The following is a 13,317-nucleotide window of genomic DNA, read 5'->3' on the forward strand; positions in this document are numbered from 1 at the left end:
ATCTACTCAGCTAAACTGTACCGGCTCATATACAAAGGCTCTGGCCCTACTCGATAGAATGTACGTGAGGCCTATCAATGAGGTCTACGCGCGCCACGTTTTTACTACTCGCTGCCAGCGCCCCACAGAATCGCTATAAGAATTCCTCAGAGACTTAAAAGCCTTATCCCGGGACTGTAATTATCAGGCTGTAACTGCTGCAGAGCATAGAGAACTTGCTGTCCGCGATGTCTTTGTTGCAGGCCTTAGATCGAATTACGTGTGCCAGCGACTGCTGGAGAAGGGGGCCCTAAACTTAGAAGATACTGTTTTACTCGCTAAAACTATGGAGGTCTCGTTTCGTAGCCTCACCTCGTTCCCTGCGGACTCCGCGACTCCGTCATGGGCCCCCGACCAGCGACTGCCCCAGGCCTGCGCCGCGCGGCCGCCCCAGCCACCATGCTGCCCCAGCCTGCCACTTTTGTGCCCAGCCCCAGCACAAGCGGCAGCACTGCCCGGCCTGCAACGTGACCTGCAGCAGCTGCGGGCGAAAAGGTCACTACGCCAGAGTGTACCTGGCAAGGAAGGCCCCAGCCCCTAACCCTCCCCGCGGCACAGAGTAATCGCTCTCCACACTCGCAGGCCCGTAGGCCCTGGAACGCAGCGGCCTCTACCCCGACTCCGCCCCCACCCGCCACGTGTGATCCATGGGGGCCGCCATCTTGGCGGACCCCCACCACGCGGTCCACCACGGGCGACTCATGGGGGCCGCCATCTTGGACGCCATCTTCCTCACCACCCGCCACGTGCGATCCACGGTGGCGGCCATCTTGGGCCCCATCCTCTCCACACTCAGAAAACTCGATTGAAGACTGCGACCTCAGCGGGCACTCATCGCGGGGCCATCCCAGCGCAGCCGACCGAGCCGCCGACTACCCGCAACTCAACGCAGTCACACTGGACCAATCACACCCAAAGCATCTCCGCAACTCTATGACAACGGTCAAAATCAACGGGTACAGCACGCCGTGCCTTTTCGTCTCCGGGAGCACTGAGAGCTTCGTACACCCAGATCTGGTAAGACGCTGTTCGCTCCCCGTTTTCCCTGCGCGGCAAACTATCTCCCTCGCTTCGGGTTCCCACTCCATATCCAAGGGCGCACCGTCGCAACTCTAACAATCCAAGTCGCTAGCTATTCTAAATTCCAACTATACATCCTGCCCGAACTCTGTGCCCCACTCTTATTGGGACTCGACTTTCAATGCAATCTCAAGAGTCTCACCCTCAGCTTCGGCGGACCCCTACCCCCACACTACATCCCACCCAACTCGCCCCCCACCCCCCCGCACCTACCAGTTCGCTACATTTTTTTTGCGCACCCGCGCCAGCTAGCTCCCAGCGCCCCCAGTGCCCAGTCGAACCAGACGGGTACGAAGCTCGGGCAGAATCGCCCCCGGAGTCCGCCATCGTACCCCAACCGACGGTGCTCATCCAGCCACCAGAAGGGGCTGCAACCCCGGTGCTACGCCGATCACAGCGGACAACTCGGCCACCGGACAGACTCAATCTGTAAGCCACCACCCCCGCCGGACTTGATTTTTTAACAGAGGGTGAATGTGGTGAATCACAGTAGTGTAATTCATACTGTATTACTATGTCCCTGTAAGCTCGGCACACGAGCAGTTGTGCTGCTCTGCCACTAGGGGGAGATGCACTGGGAGTGTACGGGAGTTTGTACTGGGCTCCACCCTTGGCTCCACCCACGGCTCCTCCCCCCTAACCGGAAGTAGAAAGGTTGATGCTGAGAGCCTGCTGCCAGTTCATCTGGAGTACATTGTGTCACAGGCAGGCTCTGTTGTAAGATGATTAAAACCACTGTTCACTTCTAACCACGTGTCGCGTGAATTGATGGTCTGATCAATCGAATTTGTCCAGGATGGTTTGATACTTCGTTTTGCCCTGCCCTTCGGAAAAGTGAAAGGAGTTGAAGATCTCTATCGCATGGTCACCCCCGGTGTTGAGTAGAAGAGCTATCTTCCACGCATCGGTCGTGCCATTGAGATCGGCTGCTTCCACGTAAAGTTGAAATTTCTGCTTGAATGATCGCCAGTTGGCACTAAGATTGTCGGTGGTCCTGAGCTGATGAGGAGCCTGAATCTTGTCCATTGTGCCTGTATGCAGCAGCTGGTTGTCACGGATCTTGCTGAGTTGAATTAAATAGATTGAACAGTCACTCCTGGTATCATGTGTTCTGCTGCTTCGGATAACACAGGCTGCTACTTGATGCAGTCTTAACTAAAGGATGCTCCAGACTTTGAAATTAGTTCAACATGTTTATTGAACTATTAACACAGTTCTCAAATGAGTTTGACTCTCTGCTAATCTAACTGTAGTAACTCAGTCTAACTGTACCAGCTTGCTCTAAGCCACATGCTGGGGTGTGAAGCTGCTGATCAACCCTAACTCTCTCGATGTCTGTCTATGTAAAGAGGCAGGCTGTGAGTGCCTCATCCCTTTTATAGTGTTTATGTCATGCCCCCTTGTGGTGCTGCCACCTCTGAGTGTCCTGACTGCCCATTGGTTGTGTCCTATTCTGAGTGTTCATTGGTTGCATGCGGGGGGTGGGCGGAACGCCTCGGTGAGGTCACGAGGGTGAGGCGTGGCCTGCGGGGGGTGGGTGGGCGGAACCCCTCTGTGAGATCACAATAGGGTGAGGCACAGCCTGTGGGGGGGTGGAACCCCTCTGTGAGATCACAATAGGGTGAGGCACGGCCTGTGGGGGGGTGGAACCCCTCTGTGAGATCACAATAGGGTGAGGCGCGGCCTGTGGTGGGGGGGGTGGAACCCCTCTGTGAGATCACAATAGGGTGAGGCGCGGCCTGTGGGGGGAATGGGGGGGGGTGGAACCTTGGTGATGTCACAATTCGGTGGGTGGGATCTGTGGTGGTGGGCGGGGCCAATGACATCACCAACCGGCAGGTGTGGTTTCTCCTCCGACAACCCCTGGCCTCTGTCAGTGAGAAAATGGCCGCCCTGAGGTGCCTCTCCCGCATCCTCCCGGTTGCTAGGTCACCCCTCACCCAGGGGCTCGCCGGGAACCGGCGCAGCTACTCCACGGGGCGGCAGCCATCCGGCAAGGTGTATGGCGGCCGGGTCACGGCCACCCTGATCCCTGGCGACGGCATAGGCCCCGAGCTGATGCAGCACGTCGAGCGAGTATTCCAGGCCACGCACGTGCCGGTGGAGTTCGAGGAGGTGCGGGTGGACAGCAGCGCCTCTGACAGCCGGGATATCAATGCCGCCATCGACGCCATCCGGCGCAACCGGGTGGCGCTGAAGGGTAACTTCGAGACTGCCGTCGACCGGATACCCAAACACCGCCGCTCGCTCAACGTGTTCTTCCGCACTGAACTCGACCTCTTTGCCAGCGTCAACCACTACCGCAGCCTGCCAGGGGTGTCCTCCCGGGTCGGGCCGCTGGATATCGTGGTGGTGCGGGAGACCACCGAGGGTGAGTACGCCCACCTGGAGCATGAGAGTGTGCACGGTGTGGTGGAGAGCCTGAAGATCATCACCCGCAAACGCTCCATCCGGCTGGCCGAGTTTGCCTTCAACTATGCCCGCCGGCACGGCCGCAGCCGCCTGGTGGTGGTCCACAAGGCCAACATCATGAAGCTGGCGGACGGCCTGTTCTTACAGTGTTGCCGCGAGGTGGCCGCTGGCTACCCGGAGATCGAGTTCAGCGACGTGATCGTGGACAACGCCACCATGCAGCTGGTGTCGCGGCCCAGCCAGTTCGACGTCATGGTGACGCCCAGCCTGTACGGGGTGGTGATCAACAACATCTGCGCCGGCCTGGTGGGGGGTCCAGGCCTGGTGCCAGGCGCCAGCTACAGCCACGACTGCGCCGTCTTCCAGACCGCCATCCGCAACACCGCCCCGCGGCTGGCCAAGCGCAATGTGGCCAACCCCACTGCCATGCTGTTGGCCAGCTGCCTGATGCTTGACCACCTCCAGCTCAGCGCGCACGCCACCCTCATCCGCGACGCCATCATAAAGGCCGTGACTGATGCCAAGATCCACACGGCCGACATCGGGGGTCGTGCCAGCTCCACCGACTTGGTGGACTACGTCATTGACCGGATCGCGAAGATGACCTCCAAATAACATTTTGAAATGGATAGTTTATCTGATAGCCCGCCCATTGCCCAATGCTGCATACCATCTCCTCCCCCCACCCTCCCAACCACCCCCACCCCCCACCACCACCCATTTTCCCAATTGATTATTTTGCTTGTGCAGTCTGCCTGAGTATATTGAATTAAAGAATATAAATTGTTTTTTAGTGCGCGACTTGAATATAGCTAAACGAGGGAGAAGGTTGGCCGGGCACTTGTCAGGGCTGGTGCAAGAATGGCAAGCTTCGGCGAGAGAGAGAGAGATAAAGAACAACAATTTATGCTGCGCGAGACAGGAATACAGTGCCGTGGTGGTACACGGTTACATAGCAACAGGTCCAGGCAGCGGATGAGCAAGGGGGCCGTGCAACACAACTGCCTGCCCCTCTGCCGCACACAGCTGTATTCGCGGCCGGGTGCTCCTGGAGAGGGAGGATGGGGGTGTGCCATCGGCACCGTTGAGGCCCTCCATGTCCGGTGGTGCCGCGGTGGACTGGGGTGCATTATCGACTTTCTTCATCGCGTTTTGGTTTGATGTTTTACGTTCCATTTCTGATTTGTTTGTGTTTAAAGGTGGTATACCTTTAAGAGGCTGTCCCTTTCATTTGCCCCTCAGTTTATTTGCTTTATTTTTAAAAAAAATATTTTTATTCGCCTTTTTTCACATTTCCTCCCAAATTCGCACTCAACAACAATAAACAATAATCAGTAATGAAGGTAATGTCAATCCCCATATCAATAACAACGATCCCATCCTCCCACCAAACCCCCAAACATCAGCCCCGCATGTTCACATAAATAAATGACAAAAAGGAATCAGGAGTCACCCATAGTCACCATTAACACACACAGCGCCCCCCCCCCCCCAACTAATGTTCGATGTTATCCAGTTTTTGAAAGTGCATGATGAATAATGCCCATTAATTGTAGAACCCCTCCGAGCTTCCCCTCAGTTCAAACTTAACCTTCTCAAGGGTTAAGAATTCCAGCAGGTCCCCCCGCCACGCCAGGGCACAGGGTGGAGAGGCTGCTCTCCATCCCAGCAGGATCCGCCTTCGGGCGATCAACGAGGCGAAGGCTACGATATCTGCCTCCGCACCCGTTTCCAACCCCGGCTGGTCCGACACCCCGAATATGGCCTCCCAGGGACCCGGGTCCAGTTTCACGTGCACCACTTTAGAGATTACCCTAAACACCCCCTTCCAGTAATCCTCCAGCTTTGGACAGGACCAAAACATATGAACGTGATTTGCGGGGCCTCCCCCCTGCAACGTTCACACACATCTTCTCCCCCCTCAAAGAATCGGCTCATCCTCGCCCTTGTGAGGTGTGCTCTGTACACCACCTTCAGCTGTATCAGCCCCAACCTCGCGCACGTGGTGGAGGCGTTCACTCTCCGGAGCACCTCACACCAGAACCCCTCCTCCATATTATTTGATTTATTTTAATTGGATCTTTGAATTTGCCTGAAGAAAGGGTAGGCACAAGGGGACACTAGCTCAAATCCCACCAATGGCAGCCGGTGGAATTTAAATTTAATTTAAATAAAATCTGGATGTGTGGCGCTAATCTCGGTAATGATGACCGTGACAACTATCAGCGATTGTCCTTTTTTTAAAAAAAGCATCCGGTTCACTAATAAGCCCCCTTTAAGGAAGGGAAATCTGCCAGCTTTGTCTAGTCTGGCCGATATGTGACTCCAGATCCGCCCCCTGCCGCCCTCCCCCATTAATGTGGTTGACTTGTAACTGCTCCCCTCAACTCTCTGAAATGGCCGAGCGAGGCAAACACTCAGTGGTCCAAGCATCACAGAATCATCACGGTGCAGAAGCAGGCCGTTCGGCCCATCCTGTCTGCACTGTTTCTCAGAACGAGCATCATGACTTAGTTCCTGTCCCCTGCCTTTTCCCCCCCGCACATTGTCTCTATTCAGATAACCGTCCATTGCCCTCTCGGACGCCCCGATTGAACCTGCCTCCACCACACTCCCAGACAGTGCATTCCAGACCCCAACCACTCGCTGTGTGAAAAAGGGTTTTTCTCAAATCACATTGGCTTCTTGTTCAAATCACTTCCAATCTGCGCCCTCTCGTTCCCGATCCTATCACGAAGCCGGAACAGTTTCTCCCCGTCCACTCTGTCCAGGCCCCCCCGCCCCCCCCCCTCATGATTTGGAACATCTCTATCAAATCCCCTCTCGGCCGCCTTCTCTCCAAGGAGAACAGTCCCAACCTCTCCAATCTATCCCCATAACTGAAGTTTCTCATCCCTGGAACCATCCTTGTAAACCTCTTCTGCGCTCTCTCTCTCTCTCTCCAATGTGTTCACATCCTTCCTATAGTGCGGCCCCCAGATATTCCATTTAGATGGCCCGGCTTATATCGGATTTTTCCGATCATGGGAGGAAGGCCAGATGTTTAATGCAGGAGTGTGACGGGGGGGGGGGGGGGCGTTCATCTCTGCTGCTCACCTGACCATAAGGCCATACCATAGTTTCAGACAGGACAAGGGGGGAAGGTTTTGGGTACAATGGTAGACAGGGATCAGAATTGGTGTGATGGAGTGTAACTCACCTCCTGACTCCCCCCAAAGCCTGTCCACCATCTACAAGGCACAAGTCAGGAGTGCGATGGGATATTCTCCACTTGCCTGGATGAGTGCGGCTCCGACAACACTCGAGAAGCTCAACACCATCCAGGACAAAGCAGCCCCGCTTTGATCGGCACCCCATCCACAAACATTCACTCCCTCCACCACCGACGCACAGCGGCAGCAGTGTGTGTACCATCTACAAGATGCACCGCAGCCACTCACCAAGGCTCCTTCGACAGCACCTTCCAAACCCACCACCTCTACCATCTAGAAGGACAAGGGGGCAGCAGACACATGGGGAACTCCACCACCTGCAAGTTCCCCCCCTCCGAGCCCCACACTCACCATGTATTTGTCAAGATGCCCCTTAAATGTCACTATCGTCCCTGCTTCCACCACCTCCTCCGGCAGCGAGCTCCAGGCACCCACTACCCTCTGTGTAAAAAAACTTGCCTCGTACATCGCCTCTAAACCTTGCCCCTCGCAACTTAAACCAATGCCCCCTAGTAATTGACCCCTCTACCCTGGGAAAAAGCCTCTGACTATCCACTCTGTCTCTGCCCCTCATAATTTTGTAGACCTCTATCAGGTTACCCCTCAACCTCCGTCGTTCCAGTGAGAACAAACCGAGTTTATTCAACCTCTCCTCATAGCTAATGCCCTCCATACCAGGCAACATCCTGGTAAATCTCTTCTACACCCTCTCTAAAGCCTCCACATCCTTCTGGTAGTGTGGCAACCAGAATTGAACACTAGACTCCAAGTGTGGTCTAACTAAGGTTTTAAAAGGTTCTAAGGTTTCCTTTTATTTCGAAAGGAACATGTTTGCCACCCATTTTTTATCTTCACCTGGGAGCCGACCATTGGCTCGCGTCCTGTCTTTGTTTCCAAGCCGCCCTGTGCTAGATCCCAGTCCAAACTACTGAAATCGTGGGCGGAAAGGCAGCACAGTGGTTAGCACTGCTACCTCACAGCGGCAGGGACCCGGGTTCAATTCCGACCTCGGGTCCCTGTCTGTGTGGAGTTTGCATTTTCTCCCCGTGTCTGGGTGGGTTTCCTCCGGGTGCTCCGGTTTCCTCCCACAGTCCAAAGATGTGCAGGTTAGGTGGATTGGCCGTGATAAAATAGTCCCCGAGTGTCCCGGGATGTGCAGGTTAGGTGGGGTTACGGGGGATAGGGTGTGGGAGTGGGCCTAGGTTAGGGTAGCACCAGTGCAGGCTCAAATGACCACATTCTGCACTGTTCTATGGTTCTATGTGGTTAGGTTAAGGAATGAGGTGGCCTTGAGCATCTAGGTGGACTATCGACCATCAGACGTAGGAGCAGAAATAGATTGGGATCTTGGAGTCATGTCGCATTTCATTCCCCCCACCATCTGGCCTGGGCTTGCGAAATCCTACCAACTGGTCCTGGCTTGAGACAATTCACACCTCTTTAACCTGTGATTATCCCTCTCTCCAGTTGTTCCGTCTGGACCTGTAAAGACTTAATTACCTGCAAGGACTCGCGTTCAAAGTATTATATTGCATCTTTGACTTTGTCTATATATGTGCTTCTGGAACCCACCTCTTCATTCACTGAGGAAGGAGCAGCGCTCTGAAAGCCAGTGATGCAAAACAAACCTGTTGGACTTTAACCTGGTGTTGTCAGACCTCTTACTGAGCCCAGCCCAGTCCAACGCCGGCATCTCCAGATCATACTTAATGACCCAGTCTCGACAGCTCTCTGCGATAAAGAACAGCTAATGGAACTAGTTTTCTCTTTCCCTCACTCTCTCCCTCACTCTCCCCTCCCCCTCCAATTTTCCCCCCTTTTCCTGAAAGCACAAGACACCCTCTTCCCACTTCTACAATCTCCTCCCGCACCCTCCGGGATCGCTGCTGGCCTCCTCCAGTTCCAGCTTCTTACACGCACGTGCCGTGCTTTCTCGTTTCCTCAACATCGGTGGCCATTCATGTCATTCCCAACCTCTGGAATTCCCTTCCTAAACCTCTCCGCCGCCTCCCTCCTCCGCCACACTCTCTCGCTCTCTCTTTCTGTCCTTCAAGCTCGAGATTTTGGTTTCCTGTCCAAATATCTCCATATAGGCGATTATTGTCAGGCTTTGTTTGTTAACACTCCTCTGAACGGCTCTGGGATATTTAATAATAATAATCGTTATTAGTGTCACAAGTAGGCTCACATTAACACTGCAATGAAGTTACTGTGAGAATCCCCCAGTCGCCACATTCCGGCGCCTGTCCGGGTCACAGAGGGAGAATTCAGAATGTCCAATTCACCTAACAGCACGTCTTTCGGGACTTGTGGGAGGAAACCGGAGCACCCGGAGGAAACCCACCCAGACACGGGGAGAACGTGCAGACTCCGCACAGACAGTGACCCTGAGCCGGGAATGGAACCTGGGACCCTGGAGCCGTGAAGCGACAGTGCTAACCACTGTGCTACCGTGAATGCACGCGCGCAGTTTTCAGCCGGAATGATGGAGTCCGTGGACCACATATACGTTTTCCCAATAACCTGTTACGTTCCTTCTGGATGGGGAGAGGCCAGGGGGGGCATGGTTGGTGGTGGCGGAGGGCAGGGCCAAGCTGGTCATTATTAGGTCCAGTCAACAGATGGTCCAGGGGGTCGTCCTTCCCGATGTTTGCCCCCCCCCTTCCATGGCTGTTGGCTGCCGGGCATGCGGTGTCCGCTGGCATCATTGAAGCCTTCCGTGCCCAGGGGGCACCGCAGGGTACCGGGGTGTGCCACCGACTCCCCCCGAAGCACACTTTGTTTTCCTGTTTTAAGTTACCTTCAAGGTTCTGTTCACTCTGATGCGATGCTCTCCTCAAGGATCGGCATTTTACATTTACCCCCACAGTTCGACGATTTAGTTCATTTGGAGAACGTTGAAGAAGCACCAGTTGTCAGTAGGAACGGCCGGATGGCTCTCGGAGGAGGAATCTTAGCTAACCACCAGCTCCCCCCGCCCCCCCCTTTCTCCCCCTCTGTAACCCAGCCGGGCCCCAAAGCGGCTGACGCTCCCGCCCCCAATTAGGATCACCCAACGTAGAATCATGGAATGGGTTCGTGGAGATCTTTCATCCGTCAGGCCCATGCCAGTTTTTAACGAGAGCTACCAAGCTCGTCCCACTCCCCCCGAACTGCTTCATACAATGTAGGAGAAGAGGCCACTCGGACCCCTCCAGCCTGCCCTGTCATCGGCGGGTCGGGAGAATCCGATCGGCCAGCGTTCTGATCGGATGGCGGAGCGGGCCGGAAGGGCCGAGCGGCCGACACTCCTGCTCCTTGCTTGTACTCATTTGAAAAGGGAAGAAGCTGCAGGACTGGTGGGTGGGAGAAGGCGGGGAGAATGGCACGAGGGGGCATTGCTGATGCGGAGACAATGGGCCGAATGGCCTCCTAAAACGCCCCTTCCCCAACAATTCTGTGTTTTTGCTTCTCCCGCTGGTTGCTTTCAACTAGCACCCTCCGCTCCCCCACCCTTCCACCAAAGGGTACAGAGATCAAGGGTCCAGGCAGCTCCTGCCCTCAAGCCGCCTCTGGTGTTTACTAACATCCTGGTTGGTCTGATAGTAACGTCAAACCAGTATTACAGAACCCCTACAGCGTGGGAGCAGGCACCGGCCTTCCAAATGAGCCAAGCCTAGGCCCCCTCCCCCCACCCCTGCCATTTCCCCGTAACCCCACCTAACCTTTTGGTCACTCAGGGGCAATTTCTATCTTGGCCGACCCACCTCAACCTGCTCACCTTTGCGACTGTGGGAGGAAACCGGAGCACCCGGAGGAAACCCACGCAGACGCGGGGAGAACGCCCCCTCCCCCCTCCCCCTCCCTCCGATAACCTTTCACCCCTCTTGCTAATCAAGAATCTATGCAGTTCCATCTTAAAAATATTCGGAGACTCTGCTTCCACTGCCCTTTGAGGAAGAGAGTTCCAAAGACTCACAACCCTCAGAGAGCAAATGTTCTCCTCTGCCTTAAGTGGGCAAGCTGATACTTTTAAAGTGACTCCAATTTCTAGATTCTTCCACAAGAGGAAACATCCTTTCCACATCCACCCTGTCAAGGCCCCTCGGGGTCTGATATGTTTCACAGTGACAGCAGTGTGTGTACCATCTACAAGATGCACCGCAGCCACTCACCAAGGCTCCTTCGACAGCACCTTCCAAACCCACCACCTCTACCATCTAGAAGGACAAGGGGGCAGCAGACACATGGGGAACTCCACCACCTGCAAGTTCCCCCCCTCCGAGCCCCACACTCACCATCCTGACTGGGAAATATATCGGCCGTTCCTTCACTGTCGCTGGGTCACAATCCTGGCCCTCCCTCCCTGACAGCACTGTGGGTGTTACCCACACCACACAGGGACTGCAGCCGGTTCAAGATGGCGGCTCACCCACCACCTTCTCAAGGGGCAATTAGGGATGGGCAATAAATGCTGGGCCCGGCCAGCAACGCCCACATTCCCCCCCACCCCCCCCCCCCCCCCCCCCCCCCCGCCCCACCGTGAATGAATAAAGCAACAACAAAAGAAATCAAGTCGCCTCTCACTGATCTAAACTCCAGCGCATACAATCCCGGCCTGTTCCAGCTCTTCCTAGTCAGGCAACCCGCCCATTCCGGGTCTTAAAGCCTAATAAACCCTCCCCTGAATGGCTTGACCCCCTCCTGACCTTTGAGCACCTCGGTCAAATCGCCTCTCGGCCTTCCCATCTCCGCCTGAGAACAGTCCCAGATTCCCCAACCCGTCTAGCCAACCAAAGCCCTTTCATCCCAGGAACCATTCTTTCCCGACCCCCTCGGATTCCTTTGAATCCTTCCCTGAAGTGCGGTGCCCAGAGCCGGATGCAGTCCTCTCTGTTGAAGGGTGAACCAGTGCTTTCCGAAGGCTCACCCATGACATCCTTGCTCTCGGACACGAGGCTGATGTACCATCAGTTCGATTCAAGACACATTTAGGATCCGAACTGTGGCTTTAATCAGCTAGTTGTTAGCCCGGTGGTCGACTACAGAGAATGGCCGACCGGCGGGAACTCTGGGTACTTATACCCCGCCTCGGAGGCGGGGCCGACTTGCCTCTCGACCAATTGGAGAGCATTCACATGACTAGTCCCAACCAATCGGACGAGAGGCACATGACCAGCCAGAGCCAATGGGAAGCCACTGCTCTGCACCAATGGCAATGCTCATATCCATACCACCACAGAGGCCTCCACGTGGAAACATTTTTATGACGCCCAGATCCCTGTATGTCCTTTCGTTCAAACACCAGAATGGGACCCTGAACATTCCTGCTCCATCGATCCTCACGAGCGCAGTCACCCCCTCTTGAGCCAAATCGCTCTGCAGTAACAAAATAGTTGGCAGGTGGAGCCTGATTGGTACAGACGTTTCCATGGAGAATGCAATAGTTGACGACCAACTGACAGTTAACTGCCAAGCATTGTTTGGAACTTAAAGCAGGCAGCCTGACATCCGATTGGTCAAGGCATTGTTTCTGAGGAAATTAGCACACAACAGAGAGGGGTTCATCAATTTGCTTTAATTTTCACAAAGCTTTACATGTCATACCTCAGCGTCTTGTTGACTAAAATGCTATTTTAACTATAGATAGACTTATGTCTGAGTATCTCTGTGGCTGGGTGGGCTGTTAATCGACTCCTGTAGCCTTCTGGTGCAGAGGGTGAAAGGTCAATGCCGCCGCCCTACCCATGAGAGATGGGGGCCTTCCATCCCTTCTCTCAGGAGTGGATCTCAGAGGTTAGACGGACAGTTTCCGACCCACTAGCTCACCCAGTGCCTTGACTGAGGGAAAGGGCTTTCACTGCAAAGCTAATCATCAGTCACCTCTTCCCTCGCTAATTTCCTGATAGTCTCTTGTCTTCCTTGTGTCAGGAGCGACCCCTACCTGAATGGTTGGTCAGAGAATGGGATGGGGGAGGGTTGGGGTTCTGGCGACCACCTGGGGATCATTTTCACCTTTGGTTTGATTTGTCTTTGACCCACAAAGACTTGATACCGAGTTTTGCTATCCCAGGAACCATTGCTGTGAATCCTCACTCATCCCCACCATCTCACCCTCCTCCACCCCAACCATCTCCACTTCTATCCCCCCACCCACACCCCCCACCACCACCATCACGCGCTCCTCCACCCCACATCTCCTTCTCTTTCACCCCCCAACCATCACCCCCTCCTCCACCCCACCATTAACCTCTCTTCCACCCCACCTACACCCCCATCTCCACCCCGCATTTACTCCTCTTCCACCCCACCACCACCCCCTCTTCCACCCCCATTCCCCCCTTCTCCTCCACCCCCATCTTCCCTCTTCCGCCCTGTCCGTTTCCCCACTCCCTCCTGCCCCACCACCTTCCTACACCTTCACTGCCCCCTTCCCCCACCCCTCCTGGAATCTAGCCCCCTTCCAAACAAAAGGATGCGGCAAGCACGGGAAAAAAAGGTTCGCATGGGTAACCATCCCGGAACTGAGAGAATAGACTTGGCAAGAAGAGTAATGGGCCACAGTATCGGAGAGCGACATATCGTGGGCATGCAC

General features: G+C 55.0%; 1 protein-coding gene across 1 annotated transcript; it reads left to right on the plus strand.

Annotated features, from left to right (window-relative positions):
- Positions 1-2,939: 2,939 nt before the first annotated feature.
- Positions 2,940-4,231, plus strand: idh3g (isocitrate dehydrogenase (NAD(+)) 3 non-catalytic subunit gamma). The gene has a single exon (XM_038775617.1). It carries the CDS (start codon positions 3,004-3,006, stop codon positions 4,144-4,146), a length of 1,143 nt encoding a protein of 380 aa, XP_038631545.1. The 5' UTR covers positions 2,940-3,003; the 3' UTR covers positions 4,147-4,231.
- The last annotated feature ends 9,086 nt before the right edge of the window (positions 4,232-13,317 follow it).

The sequence above is a fragment of the Scyliorhinus canicula genome, chromosome 17 (assembly GCF_902713615.1).
Source record: "Scyliorhinus canicula chromosome 17, sScyCan1.1, whole genome shotgun sequence".
NCBI classification, from domain to species: Eukaryota; Metazoa; Chordata; class Chondrichthyes; order Carcharhiniformes; family Scyliorhinidae; genus Scyliorhinus; species Scyliorhinus canicula.